Below are 19155 nucleotides of genomic sequence, written 5' to 3'. Positions count from 1 at the left end.
TACCACAATTATGATTCCACCAGATTCAATCAAGGGTTCCCTTATTATGTGATACATGTCATTTTGGCATAATATGTTAGCACTACTAGTTTTGACATGATGCTTATGTATTACTGGCCGACTATTCTTCAAGTCGATACTGTATCTTGCATTGATTGACTTAAATCCGCCTGTGTAAGAGCGTCGATTGATAAATAATAAATAAATAGATAAATATTGACTTCAAACGTAGAATTTCAAAGGGCCTCAGTTGTAGTTAGAAGAGGGAGGTCATCCTCAGGGTACTAAAACAAACTTAACAATTAGCATTAATCTTAAATCAATTAACTATTATTCTAACGCAAATGTGGTAACAGTAGTGTGGGAGCTGCCGCACACAAGAGCGAGAAAGAGAGAGAGAGAGAGAGAGAGAAAGGAAAGAGGAAAGAGGAAGCTAACTGTATTTGAAAATTATACTCTTTTTTGCACTTTTGCACTTTTGCCTCCCGTCAAAAATGTCATAGGCAGGCCCACATCATATTAATTCCCTGTGTCCTGTCGCGTGTAATTAATTGTTGGAAAATTACAAACATTTAGGTCGCTTACAGACAGGGGACCCTGCGCGGGGCACGAAGTTATTGGTAGAATTCAGGAAGTAGCTGTCTCCATACGTAGGCTGGCCAATTTCTTAATGCACTTGTCGTTTGAACTAACGTCGGAGTCTCTTGGCCACAGACGCGTAAAATTGTGCGTTGGCTACTGGAGTGGGAGTCCAGTTGAAAAGGTAAGAGTTGCCTTACGACGCTTTAGATCCTTAAACTGAACGATCTGGTTTACGAAACCACGTGTTTGTTGTTTATAGTGTGGCAGGCGTTTTTAGGACTTGTGGAGAAGGTGTTGTTCAGGTAAGACGTCCTGTCGCCAAGAAAGCGTCTGTGTACACAAACCGACACACCGCACCGAAGATTGGGAACTTGTTGACATTTTAAGTCCTCAACAGGAATTTAAAAGAGCACATTTCATATGTAGCCTGTGTTTAAAAAATTATTCGAAATAATTGTCTTTTGAAATTATTGTACTATTATGCGTGATATGAAAACGCCGGTGTTTCGGATATTTTCTCGTGTGTAAAAACGCCACTAGGACTCCTATCTCAACCGCTCTCGTCTGTTAAGCTCAGGATGTATGATTGCGGGCCTGGGCGACTCTGTGGATGGTGACCTCGATCCAAGCCAACCGTGGAACTCCGACATGGACTCTGAAGGTGTTGTGAAGGTATGAGATGTCACACTGTCCTACACTTCTAAATGCCATATTGTTGTACTGCTACAAAATGTGCGCTTTGTGTCAGCTGGTATGTACTGTGTTTTGTTCGTGTGCATGTTGACAGCGGCAGTGCCCAGTAGTGGTATTGTGGTTGTACCCTTAAGCAAGGAACAAAGCCGTTAAAACTTAAGTAAATATCCAGCTGTATAAATGGATTACATGCAATATGTGAGCTGTGTGCTGAGGCTGTCTCCTGAACAGAAAATGTGGGATTCTCTGTTTAGGAGGCAGTATACTTTGCAGTATGTAGCATATTTTATCTTTTCCTGCTTAACAGAGACTTGCCTACTTAACCTTCCTTATTGTTATATTATCCTTTGCTTTCCTCCCAAATGTTACTACATTGCATTCATTCATTTACATTACATTGTATGAATGTAATGTAATGAATGTAATTAATGTAAATGTTATAATTCAACAAATCAGAATATAAACCATTCCTGAAGTCATGTGCTAGGAAGTGTTGAGTGGCATTTGTAAGCTCCTGAAAGGTTAAATATTCATTAAAAAGAAAAGATGATGATAATTTTATAACATGAATGCTTAATAAATGCCCCCGTGTTCTTTGGATGTGTTTTTACAATGTGTCCAGATGATACGGCTCTTGCCTCAATAAGGTTGTTTAACCTCTGAGGGGGTGACAATTTACACACCTGGTCGCACTAGTCCCCAGTCATTAGCCTGTCAAGTTACTAGTTTTGCATATAAACGAGTGCAGCGGCAGTCATGATTCAAATGAGCTCATGGTTTTGCTTTGCATGCTAATCTTACATAACAAGCACGCTCGCTGATCTTCGCCACGGTGTGTGCTTCCTCAGCCAGCTCATAGAGATGGTCTTTTGGACTCTCACAAATTCACATTCAAGATGGCTACGTTAGCCTGACATAGCTTTGCCAGTTGGTTTTGATTTCATTGGTCAACCATTTGAGCATGATATATTTCACATTAGTTACGCAAGTTATAAGCGTGTAACAGAAGCACAGAATTTTTAAAAAGTGTGCATTGTTATTGAGGACATAGAAACCACACACCTCCCACAGATGCTCTGAAGACGCTCCACTGGGCAGTCTCTGTCCTGCAGTTTGTGGTGTCACCGCACATGCCTTACATTCACCAACATCAGTCATCGCTTGAACAGTCATCATTTGTCAGTGTCACAGTGCAATTGTGAAATTTCCACCAAACTCTGTCATCTTTTGGAAATGCAAGTACCTCACGTTGTTATATTTGTCTCATTTGAAGATGAAACACAGCTCTGTCGCAGTCTCTCGCTGGCCGCAGTGCAAACACAGCCTTTCCTCTGTGGACAGTCATGTTTGCCTGTGTGGGCCGACCCCAGTGGCCAGCCTGCACTCACTGTGGGCTCCCTGTGCAGCCGGGGGAGGAATGGTCTGCCTTCCCTTCAGTCGCATTGCTCTCATTCTCCATTTGATAAGGCCTTCTGCTCTGAATAACGAAAAGTCATCTGTCATGATGACTTCCTCGGTTGACAGCACTGTGGTTATTTTTACAGCCGGCTGTGACAGAGCTTAATACCCCTATTGACTGATAACCAGCACCATATTTAATCACACATATTTACTAACAGTATTGACATTTTTCTATGATGCTAAATACCACTTCATTATGTCCCTGTGCACTAAACTCAATCCACACATCAGGTTATTTAAGAACTGAAGGGCTTACAGCACAGCCGCTTAGTAGAAGCTTTTATCCAGAGTGGCTTACGTAGCTTACCGTTTTTGCGTTACTCATTTGTACTGCTGGGTATTTATTGAGGAAATTTGGGTTAAGTGCCTCATTGTGCAACAGCTGTGTTGTACCAGGGAGTCAAACCAGCAACCTTTAGGTTGCAAGCCCTGTTCTTTACCACCTTACCACTGTGTTGCCTCCCACGACGACTTCACTTAGAACATTTTTCCCTTTATTTTACGCAAGAGTGTCACACTTTTACACCATGAGGAATTTAAATATGAAGAGACCACACCCATGGGAGGGGTGGGGAGGACTCAGATTTACTTCCATTGTGAATGAGCAGCTCTGAGATGACACAAACAATTCACCATCCCACACCAGGAATGGACAGACCTGCATCAATTAATTTACTGAAAGCCAAAAGACTTGTTCTTGTCTCTCAGTGTCTTCATTGTGTTATGTCGAACTGTTGTATTGTCACCGTGGGCCTGAGAGAAACGCAATTTCAATCCTTCGTATGTCCTGTGCATATTGGAGAATTGACAATAAAGTTGACTTTGACTTTGACTTTGAAGACTATGAATCACCTCTTGCCTCAGGACATATTCCTGCAACAGATTCTTCCTATGAGTCGGTACCACAGTCAGTTCTGAGTGGAGGGGGCTCATTAAGGTGTGAGCTACCCAGGCCAACTCAGGAGTCAGAATCAAAATCAAAAGTTTAAAGTGAAATTGAAGTAAAAACATCTAAAAGTAATACATGTGAGCCAAAAACATAAAAAGAGGGAACTGGTTAAGAGTGTGGTAGAGTACTCAGGGAACAGGAATAACCAGAAGGTTGTTTGCTTGAGTTCATGTGGCATGCTGCTTTAATCACGCAACATACTTGGTCTGAATCACCAGAAATAATTTTAGCTGAATAACTGGATACCACATAAGCAATGTACACCATCTGACAGTGGCTAAGGGTGTGTCGTAATAACCTTAATTTCACACTGTGCAAACATCTCAAAGTGCCTTAACAATGTCCTGGGAGCAGGCAAAGAAAAAAGAAAATGCAATAAAAAATAAAATAAAGTCAAATTGATAAAAAGACGCCATAAATCAAGTCCTTGTCTCTTGTGACACAGTGCAGTGATGTAAACACAAGTGTGAATCCCTGTCTGAGGCTGTAACACTTCCAAGCTCCACCTGATAGATGTCAACCAACCGGATAGGCATGATTGTCTGATAGGCACGATTACTGCATTAATTTTATTGATAGTTTTGGAGGCAACGAGGACTGTTTTGTAGCCTGTGTGTGACACAGTGGGGGCAGTGAAGAAATTTTAAAACTGTGGTTGCACCACATCTCTGTGCTGTTAAGCAAATGGATAATAAAAACTGAAAGAGAACTGACAAAACAGGAAGTGATTTTTGACTTGCTGATACAGAGGGAACAGCTACATACAGATACAAAGCAGCACACAATTTAGAGTTTCTTTGGCATGACTGAACAAATTGTGTTGCCAAAGTATTTCGTTTAGCTGACAAATAGCAACAGTCCCAAGGAAGACAGGGCAATGTCTCAGCGAATAGGATATGGGATCCAGTCAGATCTCTCTCTCTCTCTGGAGTGTGTGTGTGTAAAGAATTACTGTTGCTGGCTTATTTCATCACTGCTAGATTTCATCTTGATGCTTGTCTTGCTGGATGATCTGTACATTGTCATGGTTCTTTTTATATTTACTGTAATGTGTTTTTCTTTAATAGCCTCTCGAGTGTGTAAAACATTCTCAGAATTGCCCCCCCCCCCTCTTTCTCCCTCACCCCTTTGTCATTCCCTCCTATTGTCTTTCGCTCTCTCTCTCCCCCTCTCCCTCCCTCTCTCTCCCTCCTTCTCTCTCTCTCTCTCTCTCTGTCATATGTTTTCTCCTGAGAGTAGCTGGACAGGAATGGTGCTGTTCCGGCTCTGTGTGCCCTTCCTTGCTCGCGATCGCACTGGGTGAGCTGGTCCTCAGGCACCGTCCTTCACCAAGCCACTCCACCCCCCCTGCTGGCCCCCACCCCCACCCTTGCAGGTATAAACACAGACATGGGTTTGACTAACCATATTATTTTGTACTCCCCTGAAAACCCACACAGGTATGTGGGTGCTCCTCTCACTTTTCATCAGGTTTTATCAGAGAGCTGTACGTCAGAACATAAACATGATTCATAAATGTTGATTAATGTTCAGCCATGTTGTTAAGGGGCTTCACGTTTACATGGGAGCTGAGGTACATGTGGAATGTTTTTTTTACTCACCATGCTCTGCTCTGTAGTAATGTTAGCCATTCAATCTTCAGACTTTGGACACCTCTGGCTTAAAATATTATTTTGTTTTCCTTTTTTAATATACTCTTGCTAGAACGCTTGCATCATAGATTTACTCACTGACTCACTCGTTCACTCACACACAAACACACATGCTCACCCATTCACACAGTGCTGTGGTCTCATTCCAGAGGAGTTTTCCAAACCGGCAGTGATTGGTCACTTCAGTGGGAGGCGTGGCTCTTCCTCACCAGTTTCAGTGAGGAAGATGCTGCTCTCTGTGCTGGAGAGTTCCGGTGGAGCCAAGTACCAGCCTCTGTCTCAGACGTCTCCCCCCTCCCAGCGCACCAGCCCGACACTCAGAGACTGCTCTGACTCGGACAGCAGTACGGACGAGCCGGACGGGCGACAGTCCTCTGACAGTGATGATGATGGATACAGCGAGGGCACGCCAGACAAAGGGGACACCCCAAAAAGTCACGACGGCTCCCTGCTGGATCCCGAGGCCGAGCGAGGCTACTTCCTGCCCAGGAGCAGCCCGGTCATCTCCCGCAGGAAGCGCTTGTCGATGTCCGAGCCGGCAGAGCAGTCTCCCTCTTCATCCCCCCCCGCCCACATCGAATCACCTGCCTCCACGGGATTGGAGGAGCAGCTGGCAGTGTGTGAAACCCTGCCCCCAGACCTCCAGCCCCACCCATCCCAGCTGCAAGAGAAGCCCCGCTGTGTTTCTCTCTCAGCCAGCGTGAACTGGCTGTTGAGTGCAGGGCTCCACCTCCCATTCAGAGGTGTAGCAGGGGCCACCCGTGGCCAAGAAGAGGCGCAGAAACTTCGTTCGCACTCTGACACTCACATATTTGCAGGTAACTACCTACAACTGTCACTTCAGGGACAGGCTATTGGTCATATACAGGCAATGGATAGTCACCTCACGTAGATGGCATTAATCACACATACTGTAGATAATCAACACTCAACTCAGATACAGTGGATTGATCACCCACAGATGATCAGCTTCTCCCCACAAGCACAGAATCACACAGAAGTAATCATCTTATGTTCAGGGCATAAATTGCCCCATAGTGTCTTGCTTATCTGTGAGTCTACTATTGTGCTGTACTGTGTGTTACAGTGGTTTACTGTGTTTTAGGACTCAGGAAGGACCTAGAGCCACCTGAAAGTGTATACACTTTTGATGACGTCCTCAGGGCCAGCAGTGACCTGGAAAAGGTAACAATGACACCTGACCTCTGGTCACCAGATGTTACACCTGAACTGTAGCCATTCTGTGGCATTCACATACTGTACCTCATTGTTGCCTATTTGCATGCTTATCTGACAATTTCACCTCGGGAAATAGTTTACAGTGTGGAAGTAAGTAGCTGTTTGTAGGCCTGCAGAGCATGTTGAAATTAAGCAAATTGTTTTGATCTTGAATGACTTAAATGATGGATTCCATTAAACCAAATGATACCAGTTCTGTGTGTGTGTGTATCTGCGTGTGCGTGCTTTTGTGTGTGTGTCCTACAGGAGAATGCTCACTTCATAGTAGTGGACATGGTGTTGGAGGCCGTGGAGGGGGCGAAGTGGGAGGTGTTGAGTCAGCACGGTATCCAGGAAGTGAGCCGTAAGGGTGCTCGGGGGTTGAGTCGGAGAGGCGCTCGGGTGTTCAGTCGGAGGGGTAATCACATATCAGCAAGGGGTGCAGGCCACCTCCAGGAGATGTCCAGGGACAGCAGCGAGGACAAGGCCAAAAACTGTGCTCACTACTCCAAGAAACTCTCATTAGTAGCCTCTTGCGACAGTGGCTATTCAGGTGAGACATAGTGGCAGAGGGATTACCCATTTCTTTATATAGCTACAGTCAGCTCTTATCTTAAGGAATTTTGTAAAGAAAATATATGAGTGACTGATCTTCTCCATCCTAGATTTCTCCTCGGGGTTCTTTGCTCAGCAGTCTTACACAGACCCCCTCCCCTCACCCATCACCGAGACACCAACACCTGACCCAGGTAGGAGTCACATCCTGTGAAATACCTGTACCAGATATGATTCAGATCAGATCAAATGGCTGCCCAAGGTTTGAGTGATATCCAATCAAACATGAATACCAGCACCGCAACAGCAGCATTTGAACTGAAATGATTAGTCGGGAATCAAGTTCAGGGGAATCAGCAGGCCTGATCTCAGTACCCAGGAGACAGAAGCTGAGGCAGATGCCTGCTGTGTATGAGCAAGGATGTAAGGATGTATCACCAGGCTGTCAGATCAGATTTTTCCCTATTCAATATGTTGAATTGTCGTAGTTAGTGTTTCCTCACACAAAACTATGAAGGCTTCATTTTCACTGTCGCATATTCTGATCCATGATTTTGCTTTCTGGATTTCTTAGGAGACAATGTTTTGCATGGAACAATAAAGTGCGATAGAAACACAGAAGATCACAAACATAAAAGAAAATTGGTCATAGATTGCAACCGGACGAAAATATAGCAAAAGAGATCTCAAAAAACAGGGCCGTCAACCAGAGAAAAAAAAAATATATAATTCCTTTATTTTAATGTGCAGAGCACACTAAACGATGCTTTTTGACAACAGCTTCTGTGATGACTTTTTCCCCTGCACCGTGCCATTATCAGACGTGTGCCTTCGTTTCTGATGAAGAAGAGAAGAATTTGGGTTCAGCTTTCTCCAGCCATTCGCCTCTTTGTGTAATCATGATGGCTTCTTCCTCTTTCACTCCTACTTCTGTATTGCAGATGCTGAGAAAGGTGAAAGTGCTGTAGATGGTGGCTTCAAATCATTTCAGAGGTAAAACCCACACTGAAACGCAGAGGAATTGTCCATATATTTTTGGATGTGTCCATTGAATCAGCTATAGTGATAGTGTCTTATTTTGCGTTGAGTATGCAGGTGGCATGCTTGTACTGCCTATGTAAAGCTTGGACAGTCTTTATAATTCCTTTTTAACGTGTGATTACTGTGTGCATTACATGTGTGTCTACTGTATAAGTAGTGTGTGACTGTGTACTATATGGTATAGTATAGTGTGCAGTGTAATTTAGGTGTAGCATATGAAGTCTATGTAGCCTGTGTGTAGTGCATGTATGTGTATGTGTGACGGTTAGGTACAGTATGTGTAGCATATGTGCAGTGTATGTATAAGGTGTGTAGGATATGTGTGTGTAGTTCAGATGTAGCACGAGCAGCTTGTGAGTTGTGCATGTGTTGTGAGGGATGAAGGTGAGAGAATTATCGTAAGGGTATCGATGTCATCGATGTGATCCAGCTGAGATAAAATACTGTAACAATGTCTCTCTGATGTTGTGGCAACATCCAGACAATGCTGAGAGAATGTTTAGTGCCAGCCAAGTGTCTGTCAGTGTGTGTGATTGGAGAGAGATCCATGGTGTAGGCGTTCGCAAAGGTCAGGCATCCTCAGCGGAAGCTTTTGTCAGCCCTGTGCATTTAATGCCAATCTGCCTCCTCTCTATGTGTCTTCCAAAGATATAGATACTATTATACTATACTGGTTGGGTCCTTGAATGTTAGCCTTTGCTTATATGTGGATTCATGATGCTTAATTAGACAGAGCTGTGTAATGTGTGTCAGGCAGAATGCTGCAGCCATTGAGTAACTGTGTGTCTCTGTGTCTTCGGGCAGCTCCCCCGAGTCTCCATCCCTCCTGTGCTCAGCAGAAGTGCTGGCTCTGAGGCTGGTGTCAGCCTTCCGAAAACAGTGGTTCCCCCGGGAGGACCAGCGGTTCACCTCGACCAGCCTGGGCTCCGCGTTACAGGAAGTGAGAGTCACCATGGTTACAACAAAGCAGACTTGCCCACACACGCACACACATGCAAATGCACAGACATGCAGACACACATACAGATGCTCGCATACACGTATGCTCAGAAACCCGCATGCACACATCATATACAGATGTGTGCCCACGCACACATTCACACACATACTCATACACGCATATACTCACACGCATGTGCATATGCAGAAACACACACACACACAGATGCACACAAACACACGCACACACAATATGATCACGTGTTTACATTCTCACATGTGTGTAAGAACACAAACCCAACAGGCATCTCTCTCTCTGACATGCAACACATGAGCGCAGAAGTGAGCTAGGCAGCGTATAACTAACTTCCTGACACGACTGCAGCTGTATTAGCTGCTATTGATAACATCGTGATAATTAGGTTACTGGCAGCTGGGAGCCGAGGCAGTGGCAGAACAAGCAGCGGCCAAGACGGAAGCCGCAGAGGCCTCTCGGAGGGCTTGTTTTCCATTGAGTCACTGAGGTCAGGAAGAGAGTGTCTCCATCGAGACCGAGCAGTCATGCCTGTCTGTCACCCACGGAGGAAAAGCGCAACACTTCTCTCCGTTCTCACATCCCCCCCCCCACTCACTGCCACTCACTGCTTTCTCCTCTGCACAGTGAAATGGCAGGTGTTTACAGTGAAGCTTTCAGGTCTGTGTGGGTATGTCGGTCAGACCACTCAAAGGACTGGACTCTCAACCTGACACTCATGGGTTCCAGTCCATTATGGGTCACAACACTTGCATCTTCGAGTAATATACATTTACAAGATCACCATGAAAGAACAATAAGCAAAAATACAAGATCTGTATTTTTAGAGAACCTTAATAGGAGGCAGTATTTTTGGCCACCAGGGCAGGCCCCTTCCTTCTCCTTGCTCTGATCTACAGCAACACTGAGTCTCTATCCTTTTTTGCCCTGCCTGACTGTAACTCACAGCACTGATACTCTCTGCACCATGTTTCCTGACTGAGTTATATTACCACTGATACTCTCGGCACCGTATTTCCTGACTGAGTTATATTAGCACTGATACTCTCTGCACCATATTTCCTGTGAATCATAGTATCGCTGACACACTCTGCTCCCTGACTGACATCACCACTGATGCTCTCTGGTCTGTGTCTCACAGCACTAGTGATACTTTCTGCACTCTATTTCCTAACTGTGAGGCATAGCATCACTGACATCTCTCTGCTCCCTTGTCTCATAGCAGCACTGAGACTCCAGCTCCCAGCTCCGAGTCTGTCTGTGACTCAAAGCTTTGCTCAGCCTCGACCCCATCCTTCTGACTGGAGTCTCTGTGTCTCAACAGTTTCTCCCCAGCAGCGACTCCATGGCATCAGAACATATCATCGCTCTGGCTGAGGAGATCAGACAGAAGTCCAGAATGAGGGGCACTCTGACATGGGCCCCGCCCCGCTTCCAGATCATTTTCAACACTCACCCAGCCCAGAAGTGAGTGGGGTGGGTGGGGTTTGGTGTTGGCAGATGGTATTTATTGCTAAAGCAGGAATATGCATGCATAGCACTGTGCTTTTAATTAAGAATCTGTGTCCATTTTGGACACAGTTTTGGACAAAAGTTTTTGTCTTCACAGTTAGCGTACCTCAGTTTCCTGTTACCCTCTCCCTTCCAAATGTCGTTTGTCCGAGAATGTCTTACTGTGTCTGTGTGTCTTTCCTCCAGGTGTCTCCGCTCTTATTTTCGCACTCTGTGTCTCTGCCAGTGTGTTTCAGTGTGTTTCAGTCTACCTCTTTCTGTGTCTCTCGGTCTGTTTCTGTTCAAGGGCATCTCAGTGTGCTCAGTGCTTTCTATGCCTCCATCTCTCACAGACGCAGTGTTGTCATGGCCTCCCAGCACTACCTCTGTGCCGGCTGTGGAACTCAGGTGGAGGAGAGTGAGTATTGCTCCAGCTGTATGGGACTCGGTGGTAACAGACTGAATTGAGACCTGGCCATAATATGCACCCTTTTTTTACCAAGCTTGGAACTCTGAAAGTCGGTTTAGCACAAGGCAGTTTTTAAGTTAGGGTGATTTTAGGGTATTGTGTGTGTAAGCCTGCATGGTAAGCTGGCAGGTGGATAGCTGGCCTCATGGTCCTGCTCACTAGTGCCCCCCCCCCCCCCTCTGTTAATGTACCCCGTTCTCTCCTGCCTGCTCCCAGAGTACATCAAGAAGCTACGCTACTGCGAGTACCTGGGCAGGTACTTCTGCGACTGCTGCCACGGCGACGGCGAGTCGGTGATCCCGGGCCACGTGCTGGAGAAGTGGGACTTCGGCAGGTACCCGGTGTGCAACTTCTCCAAGCGGCTGCTGGACAGCGTGTGGCACCAGCCGCTCTTCAGCGCGGCCTGCGTCGGAAAGGCCCTGCGGCGGGCCCGGGAGCTCGCCAGGTTCAGGGTACGTGCAGCTGAGCGACAGCGCGGTTACGCTCTCGCACCGCTGCGGCGATGTTGTGGTGTGATAGCGTTGCGCGATAATACCTACAACGTCATCAGAACCTAGTGATAACATCCTGTGCATCAGGGTGGATATGCTCTGGTTGCTTTTACTTTGCAGAGTTGCACTCTGTAGTCATACCCTTAAAAATAATAACTAGGTGCAACTTTGACGCTCATAGGATTGATTGTCGTTACTGATTTTTTAAGTCGTTTTGGCAACACACATACACATACACACAAACACATATAACTCCTTATGGTTTTTTGCTTGTGTTGTACTCTGCCTCACATGTAAGTCGCTTTGGATAAAAGCGTCTGCCAAATGAATAAATGTAAATGTAAATGTAAATATACACACACTCATATGTGTGCATGCACTCAGGCATGCACAGATATTTATAAACTAGGTTTATCAACGTTCATTCCCCTTCTCTTCTCAGGAACTCCAAGAACAGCTGTCAGCCATTAAGAAGCTGCTGACAGCATGCAGATTGTCAGATGGGTAATGACTTCCCTCATCACTGCTTATCACCACTCATCACACTCAAGATGACATGGCCTTTACCACAGATTCAGGAAACAGCCACCAGAAGGGAGGCACTGAAAGGATTTTGCAGTTCAGCGGGCGGTCTGCTGGTAGCTGAATATGATGGTGATAGTGTGTTCATCAGAAAGCTGTCATTATACTGAACTTGGCATTAAAATCGTCTGTGAGTCTGAATCACTAATGAGTCTATCATCACATAGAGCAGATATGGCAATTTGGGCATATTCTGTAATATTTTGTTATAGTTACTTGCAGGCATTCAAGCCGAGACTTGTATAAGCATATATGCAAATCTAGTATTTATACACATAGCTGTCTGGATATGTGTCCAGTGCCCTACCCACACCTCAACACCACTGCCCTGGTAACTAATTCCCCCTGCTGCTTTTAGCACTGTTCCACACAGCTGCTCTGACCACTACTCCACGCTGCTGCTCTGACCACTGCTCCACACTGCTACTCTGACCGCTGCTCCACACTGCTGCTCTGACCACTGCTCCACGCTGCTGCTCTAACCACTGCTCCACCATTCAGCTCTGAACACTGCTCCACACTGCTGCTCTGACCACTGCTCCACATTGCTGCTCAGACCACTGCTCCACACTGCTACTCTGACCACTGCTCCATACTGCTGCTCTGACCACTGCTCCACACTACTGCTCTGACCACTGTTCCACCATTCAGCTCTGAACACTGCTCCACACTGCTGCTCTGACCACTGCTCCACACTGCTCTATGTTACTCATTCTGCGCCCCTCATTTTTGGCCTTGTCAGAGTCCTGCGGGAGTTTGAGCAGCTGCCCTGTCACCTGACACAGGAGCCATACCTCTTTTCCATGGATGACCTTTTGAGGGTCAAACGCGGCCAGCTGGTCCCCCAGGCCAAAGCGCTGCTCCAGGTTGCCATCGCCCATGTGGACAGCTGTCAGGTCAGTCCACTGATCATCATATGTCTGCCTTCTCTGGGTGACCAGACTGATGGAGTCAAGACTATTTATTCCTGAGTCACAATTTCATACCTACAAACCAGTAACATATTTAATTACCCATTCAGTTAATTCAGAGAAAAGTGAATGTAAAAGGTGATGTAATTATATTTCAGTAAACTCATTTTGCCTAATGTGTGTGTTGATTGACCCCTTAGTTCTTCAGAGGCAATGTTCTCCTTTTAGAATGGCCCCTTTCTTAGGGGAACTAAGACAGTCTGGCCTGTGAAAAAAAATCTACCAAGTAGATAAGCAGTTACCAGTTAAGCAGTTACCACCATTAAAGTCTGCTTTTCAGCCAGCAGTGTAGCATAGTGGTTAAGGAGCAGGACTCGTAACCGAAAGGGTGGCGGTTCGATCCCTGCTGGAACACTGCTGCTGTACCCTCGGGCAAAGCACTTAACCCACAATTGTCTCAGTAAATATCCAGCTGTATAAATGGATAACATTGTAAAGAACTGTACCCTATGTAAGTCGCTCTGGGTAAGTGCGTCTGCTAAACAATGTAATGTAATGTAAAATCAGGCCGAACACAAGCAGCTGTGTTCCCAGTGGCACCGTGGAAGGAGGATCGGGGAGCTTCCTGTCCCGGCAGCGGCCTCACGTGCTGCTGCCGTTGTGTGTGAAAGATTGCGGCGTTGCGCTGAATCAGTGCATTTTATTTCCAGCTCTGCCTGGCCAAGGGCTTCATCTGCGAGTTCTGCAAAAAGAAGGACGTGCTCTTTCCCTTCCAGACACACACTACCAAACGCTGCAAAGGTGAGAGTGTTCCCCATGTGTTCTGCGCTGACAGGCAGGACATGTGACCTCCTTCATGACGACATGCCATCCTAAGATAGAGAATGAGGTCAATAATGTGCAATGACCTTTCGGAATCCAGGCTTGATAACAGCAGGTTGCAGATTTGAACCCCAATTTTCTGTGAGGAGGCTTGAGTTTCCTCTGCATGCTCCTGTGACATGTATTTACAGTGTCTTGCATTGTTGAATTTGGATAGGAGCATCGGCCAAATAAGTGAATAAATGTTGCTTTTTTTGTCCCAGACTGCAAAGCCTGTTTCCACATTGACTGCTTCAAAGATGAGGAGTGTCCTAAATGTCTCCGGATTCAAACTCGGAAAAGTCTCACCGACACCCCTCAGACTGAGTAGCGCTGTCTGTTTTTTATTCCTGTAACTTAATTGGAACTTATGACTGCAAAGGTTAAATGTCACATGGTGCTCCTGTGTTTTAACCTTGAGCAAGGTACTGAAATTGATTTGTTTAGATATACCACTCTGGAAAGCCCCCTCTTTCCAAAGCCTCATGAAATGTGGTTCCTGCAAACATTCTGTCCACCATAGCTTCACTGCTGTGGAAATTTATTCTGAATACTGAGTATTCTGAAATAATAAAATGCCATGCATTTGAAACCCAGCCCAACAGGCCCAGTACTGTAAGAAAATGACTTTAGGAACACTGTGTGATAGTACTGTAATGTGTGGTGTGAATTTCTCACATCGAACCAAACACTTCCCCTGGGTTTTTATTCTTAGAAACACTGTCGGTGCATACTACTGTGTGAAGAACAGTTCTCACTTGCTTTCTTTTCTATGTGTGTGTGTGTGTGTGTGTGTGTGTGTGTGTGCGCATGTGCGTGTGCGTGTGTGTGTGTGAGAGAGAGAGAGAGAGTTAAACAGAAGACTGTCTGATTCTTGGACTCTAACTGTTCCTGCTGTCCTCTCTGCTCCTGTGAAAAGGCGGTTCCATTTGGTCACAGAAGGTTCTGATCCTGCTGCTCCAGCTATGAACTTTTAGCTTTGTCAATGGCTGAGACAGAATTTTCAATGCTAAGCACATAGCTGATAGCATCTGTACAGTAAATCTGATCTCTGTGGCGTTATGACTGTGTTTTTTCTATCAGGTTGACATTTGTGTCTCACAGTGTGAATGTTCTTAACTGTGCCTTTGATGTGTAACTTTTAAAAAATTGCATAAATTGATTGAACACATACAATTTTGTCTTGCAAAGAGGAACGAACACCACTCTGAAAACATCTGGATTTTAACTGCTGTGGGACTTTCCCCAGTTGTAACTATGGTGATAACGCCCACCGATTCTTGCCCTGAGTACAAGGGCGTGTTAACTTGAAATGTGTGTTTTCAAACTTGAGATTCTTATCAGAGTTTTCTAAATTCTGGCAAATAATTTTTTCAAAATATATTTTGGTTTTATTTTAAACTATTGCTGTAGAAAGGAGAGACAGCCCCACCTGCTGGACAGTAAAGAAATTTTACCAGTGAAGAAGCCCTCATGTATCAGCCCTAAAACTTTTCACGGCAACAGAAGGGTTGCTGTAGTGTTGTAGTGTTTCTTATGCCCCTTATATAATATTAATGTCTGACATACAAAGGATTCAAACGATCTGACACAGCCTATCACAACACTGCTCCCTGTATGGGAACATAATTCTGCTGCCACAGTCTTGCGGAACAGAAACCATATCACTGCTCCCATTGTGAGCAGAAAAGCCTCAGCTAATGTGCTAGCGCCATCACACAGAACAGAAACCACGCTACTTCTACCAGGCTGAGAGGAGTCAGTAAATCACTAACCTCAGCAGGCATTTCTCACAAAAGAAGTACTGAAAACTATTTACTTCTATATAATGGTGTCGGTGGTATGAAGGTGCATCATGTCTTTCAATTTTGTTTTTTCTGTGGAAGTAAAAAGCTATGTACTGTAACCGTGTGAATAATACTTTTTAAGACAGTGGGACTGGAGCCCGTATCTTGCAGCGATCAGAACTCTGATTCAGGTGAAAGACTGAACAGAATCTTGCCTCATAGATGGCGCACCCAGTATTGTCAGTATTAGCACATCCCAGTGTGTTAGCAGGAGTAGTAAAATGCATTTTATATGGTCTGATTATTAAGACTGTCTCCTTGCATCTCTCTCAGTGGTTTGCTGTGATACAAGCCTCACCTGCATGACACCTGTGAGATGATGCAAATGTCTCAAGTGCTGGTTTCATTTCTATGGGGGAACTGCTGTTGCACCCTTCAGACAGACTGCCAGTTGCTTCATTTCATCAGTTGCTACAGTTGACCTTGATAGTGCACAGTTTACTGTGCAAGGGATGTCTGTTTAATAATGTCAAGTCATGTTGGATTGAAAAAATATTTTGCTGGCAACAGGTATCTATATGCATTGGCAGCTGTAGAGGCAGAAGAACTGAAGAACTTGTGTGCGTGTTTGTTATGTGCAGCAATTCAGACTATTTACACATTCCTCCCTTCAAGCCAAATGTAACCTGACTTCTATCAGGTTATCTGTCCCAGAAATGCATTCAGACAGCTCTTTTCTAGGCCAACGCTGTCTTGTCTTTGTCAAAGCATGCAGAACAATCACACCTTTGTGTGCAGCACCTTTGTTTTCAATTTCATTTACAATAAAATCTTGGCAGCAGCTACTGTTCTGTGAAGCAGTGTTTTTTTTCTGTATGGTGTTTTTTTAACAGTTGTATCTCCACCAAGCTCGGAACAATGAATCTGCTGTACCATGTGAATCAGGAAATATACACTAGTGCATACACCACTGCAGCTTTCCCAACAGCAATTCCCCCATGTACAGTTTGGCCCTCAGAATTTTTTACAACTTGTTAGTGAGGATGATTATTAATATTAATGCCATTAATGTTAGTAGTATTTGTGGTACAAAGCCTTTAAAATGGATTTGGGCATTTTTTTCTTTGTATTTGGTCAACTACAACTAAAATGACCATATTTTTCAAAATTACAAAATCTGGTAACACTGCTTAGGTACCTGACTATGTCATCCATATTTTGGAGGCCTGCTGTCAGGTTTTTAACACTTGGTCATTGGCTTTGTGTCAAGCGAAACCTCTGCTGTGCTGTTGCATTGATTTTATTTACACAAAGCCCTTTTTGACTCTTGATTTATTTCCTGCAATTCAGACAACTAACTCTATTACAAAAACATTCCAGTGATTATTTGCATTCATAGACTAGTGAAAACAAGTTAACATCATGAGATCACTTGGATGTCTGTGACAGTCATGTGTCCACAGGCTGGGCTGCCCATAGAAGACATTCTCTTTTTGTGCGCGAGTGGTCACACTCCTATTAATTAACCTCCATCCTCAATGTAAAGAAGGTTTTGTGCTGAACGCGCACCAGCTATGTATGGTTCCACATGGAGCAGGCGGGGGATAGGACACAACGTCTACCACGTAAGTTATTCGTTTGCCGTATTTCTCTGGGTGTTCCTTTTTCTGAAAAATTCTTTTTCTTTAAAGATAGTCAAGTTATGTGCTTGTCATTTCTCTCAAGAATAAAAAGAGCAAGGAAATCAAAGCAAACTGTTTTTTTTATGGTTGTATTTCTCTGATCTTGCCTGGTCCTGAACTAAGACTAATCCTGATTTGGTCAATTACACTCTGGTTTTTTTCTTCTTCTGTTTTTTTTTCTTTTTTCTTTTTTGTAGCCCTAGCAATGTGAATGTCAGTTTACACTAGTTTGGGGCTGTTGAGACACGTGGACAATGTCACTTTTTAAAACGCCCAGCAATGGACAATTTAACTAAAAAGTCAAATTATTGAAACATACTTCTCTGCATCCTCCCAAAGTATATATTTTCATGGAGTTTGATCGGGCAAGGAAAGGTTCCTACACTTTAGAGGAAACGTTTATAATGATTATATTTGGTAAATATTGTGTGTCATTTCGAGTTCCAACACTCTTTCAGCCGAACTTTTGCGTTCGTATAAATGGGATCTAGCGCCTCCGTCTGGCAATTTACGTAAATCCATTCATGTCCTGCGATATGTACTCAGGCAAAAGGTAAAGGCAAAGGTAAAGTCATCGGTACTGATTTTTTGTAAAGGCCGATTTCAACTCTCGGTGGAACCATTTAAGTCGGTTAACTATTTAATGTCTCTGTGTATGATACACGTATCCCGGCAGTTATGTATGTTTCTTTGCAAACTACAAGCTTTGAATTGTAGTGTTTGAATTGAATTGTTACTGATGATACTTAATTATATTTACTGATGATATTTAATTATATTTTGTGAGATTGTGAGACATAGTTAGCCAGTACAAATATCTGTCTATCTGCCACGTTAGCCAAAAAATGCAACTACATAAACTGTAATGGAGCAAGCCATGCAGCTGCACTTTCTGTTGTCAATCATCTGAGATAAAAAAAAAAAATTTCGCGTTAGCAAAAATAAGCGCAATTGTGCTTTGTTATTAAATTATTTCGTTAGAAAATGTGAACTCATTTTTAAAAAATTCTTGTCAGAAGTGGGATTCGAACCCACGCCTCCATTCGGAGACCAGAAGCCCCATTTTAGAGGAAGGTATGAAACCTTGAGTCTGGCGCCTTAGACCACTCGGCCATCCTGACAATCTATGCATAGTGTTGCTTACAGTGGATTTAGTCAGTAACGTAACATCAATATGTGTTATTTATTCATTATGTTGATTACTAAGCTATGTAGCTTATGTATGTTGTTGTGACCAAGGAACAATTGCTTCAGTCATCATAGCCACCGACTAAGTTAAACTTCACTATGTCGCATCCGACGTTTTACGTCGGGTAGCATTTGCTAGCTAGCCTGCCTGACTAGATAGCAGTTTATCCTAGCAGGCTCTTTTCTGCCGATTATGATTCATTATCCTGCTGGCTTGCAAACTAGCAACATTATGATGCATTTTTATACCACCAGCTTCCAGATCTATTCCTCTGGTTGACATAAATCAGTGGACACCCATGTTTTTGAATGGCAGGCGAGCCGGATAGCAGTCGGTTAAAGAGTTCAGGGGAAGTCCCGTGTTAGCTACGCCAAGCTAAACAGAAACAGAACGAAAGATGCCCAGCTACCTCCCTGTATTTGTCTAGCTCGGTAGCTCGTTAACTACACTAAATATGTACACTAAAATCATGGACGAAAGATTTCTTTTGAAAACGTATTTAAATGAAAATGAATTCATGCCGTAATCTTTAGGAGCTAAGAAAATGTGTTTTGCTACCGGGTAGAAG

At 44.2% G+C, this 19155-nt stretch overlaps 1 protein-coding gene, 1 long non-coding RNA gene and 1 other non-coding gene across 3 annotated transcripts; 2 read left to right on the top strand and 1 right to left on the bottom strand.

The window, feature by feature from the left end:
- The first annotated feature begins 681 nt into the window (after positions 1–681).
- LOC118788766 lies at positions 682–5040 on the top strand. Its single transcript, XR_005005432.1, has 3 exons — positions 682–763; positions 1155–1254; positions 4925–5040. It is a non-coding gene; the product is annotated as an uncharacterized LOC118788766 (long non-coding RNA).
- A 456-nt stretch (positions 5041–5496) lies between these two features.
- Positions 5497–15017, top strand: rubcnl (rubicon like autophagy enhancer). Its single transcript, XM_036545574.1, has 13 exons — positions 5497–6155; positions 6443–6522; positions 6823–7108; positions 7221–7304; positions 8052–8103; positions 8956–9091; positions 10449–10591; positions 10969–11033; positions 11301–11536; positions 12018–12079; positions 12900–13053; positions 13779–13869; positions 15013–15017. The coding sequence occupies exons 1-13, from the start codon at positions 5564–5566 to the stop codon at positions 15015–15017; spliced, it is 1986 nt and encodes a 661-aa protein (XP_036401467.1). The 5' UTR covers positions 5497–5563.
- Positions 15018–18408: 3391 nt separating this feature from the next.
- Positions 18409–18519, bottom strand: trnal-caa. The gene is made up of 2 exons: positions 18482–18519; positions 18409–18454 (listed from the first exon to the last, which is right to left on the bottom strand). It is a non-coding gene; the product is annotated as a tRNA-Leu (tRNA).
- Between the last annotated feature and the right edge of the window lie 636 nt (positions 18520–19155).

The sequence above is a fragment of the Megalops cyprinoides genome, chromosome 14 (genome assembly GCF_013368585.1).
Source record: "Megalops cyprinoides isolate fMegCyp1 chromosome 14, fMegCyp1.pri, whole genome shotgun sequence".
In the NCBI taxonomy this organism is placed as follows: Eukaryota; Metazoa; Chordata; class Actinopteri; order Elopiformes; family Megalopidae; genus Megalops; species Megalops cyprinoides.
The sequence above is the reverse complement of the archived record's forward strand: the minus strand, read 5'-3'. Positions and strand labels throughout refer to the sequence as shown.

Excerpts from the sequence above, each read along its gene's own strand:
- rubcnl (XM_036545574.1), top strand. The coding sequence starts at position 5,564 with ATGCTGCTCTCTGTGCTGGAGAGTTCCGGTGGAGCCAAGTACCAGCCT. Across the intron at positions 7,109-7,220 it reads TTGCGACAGTGGCTATTCAG|ATTTCTCCTCGGGGTTCTTT; the intron begins GTGAGACATAGT and ends TCTCCATCCTAG. Across the intron at positions 8,104-8,955 it reads GGCTTCAAATCATTTCAGAG|CTCCCCCGAGTCTCCATCCC; the intron begins GTAAAACCCACA and ends GTCTTCGGGCAG.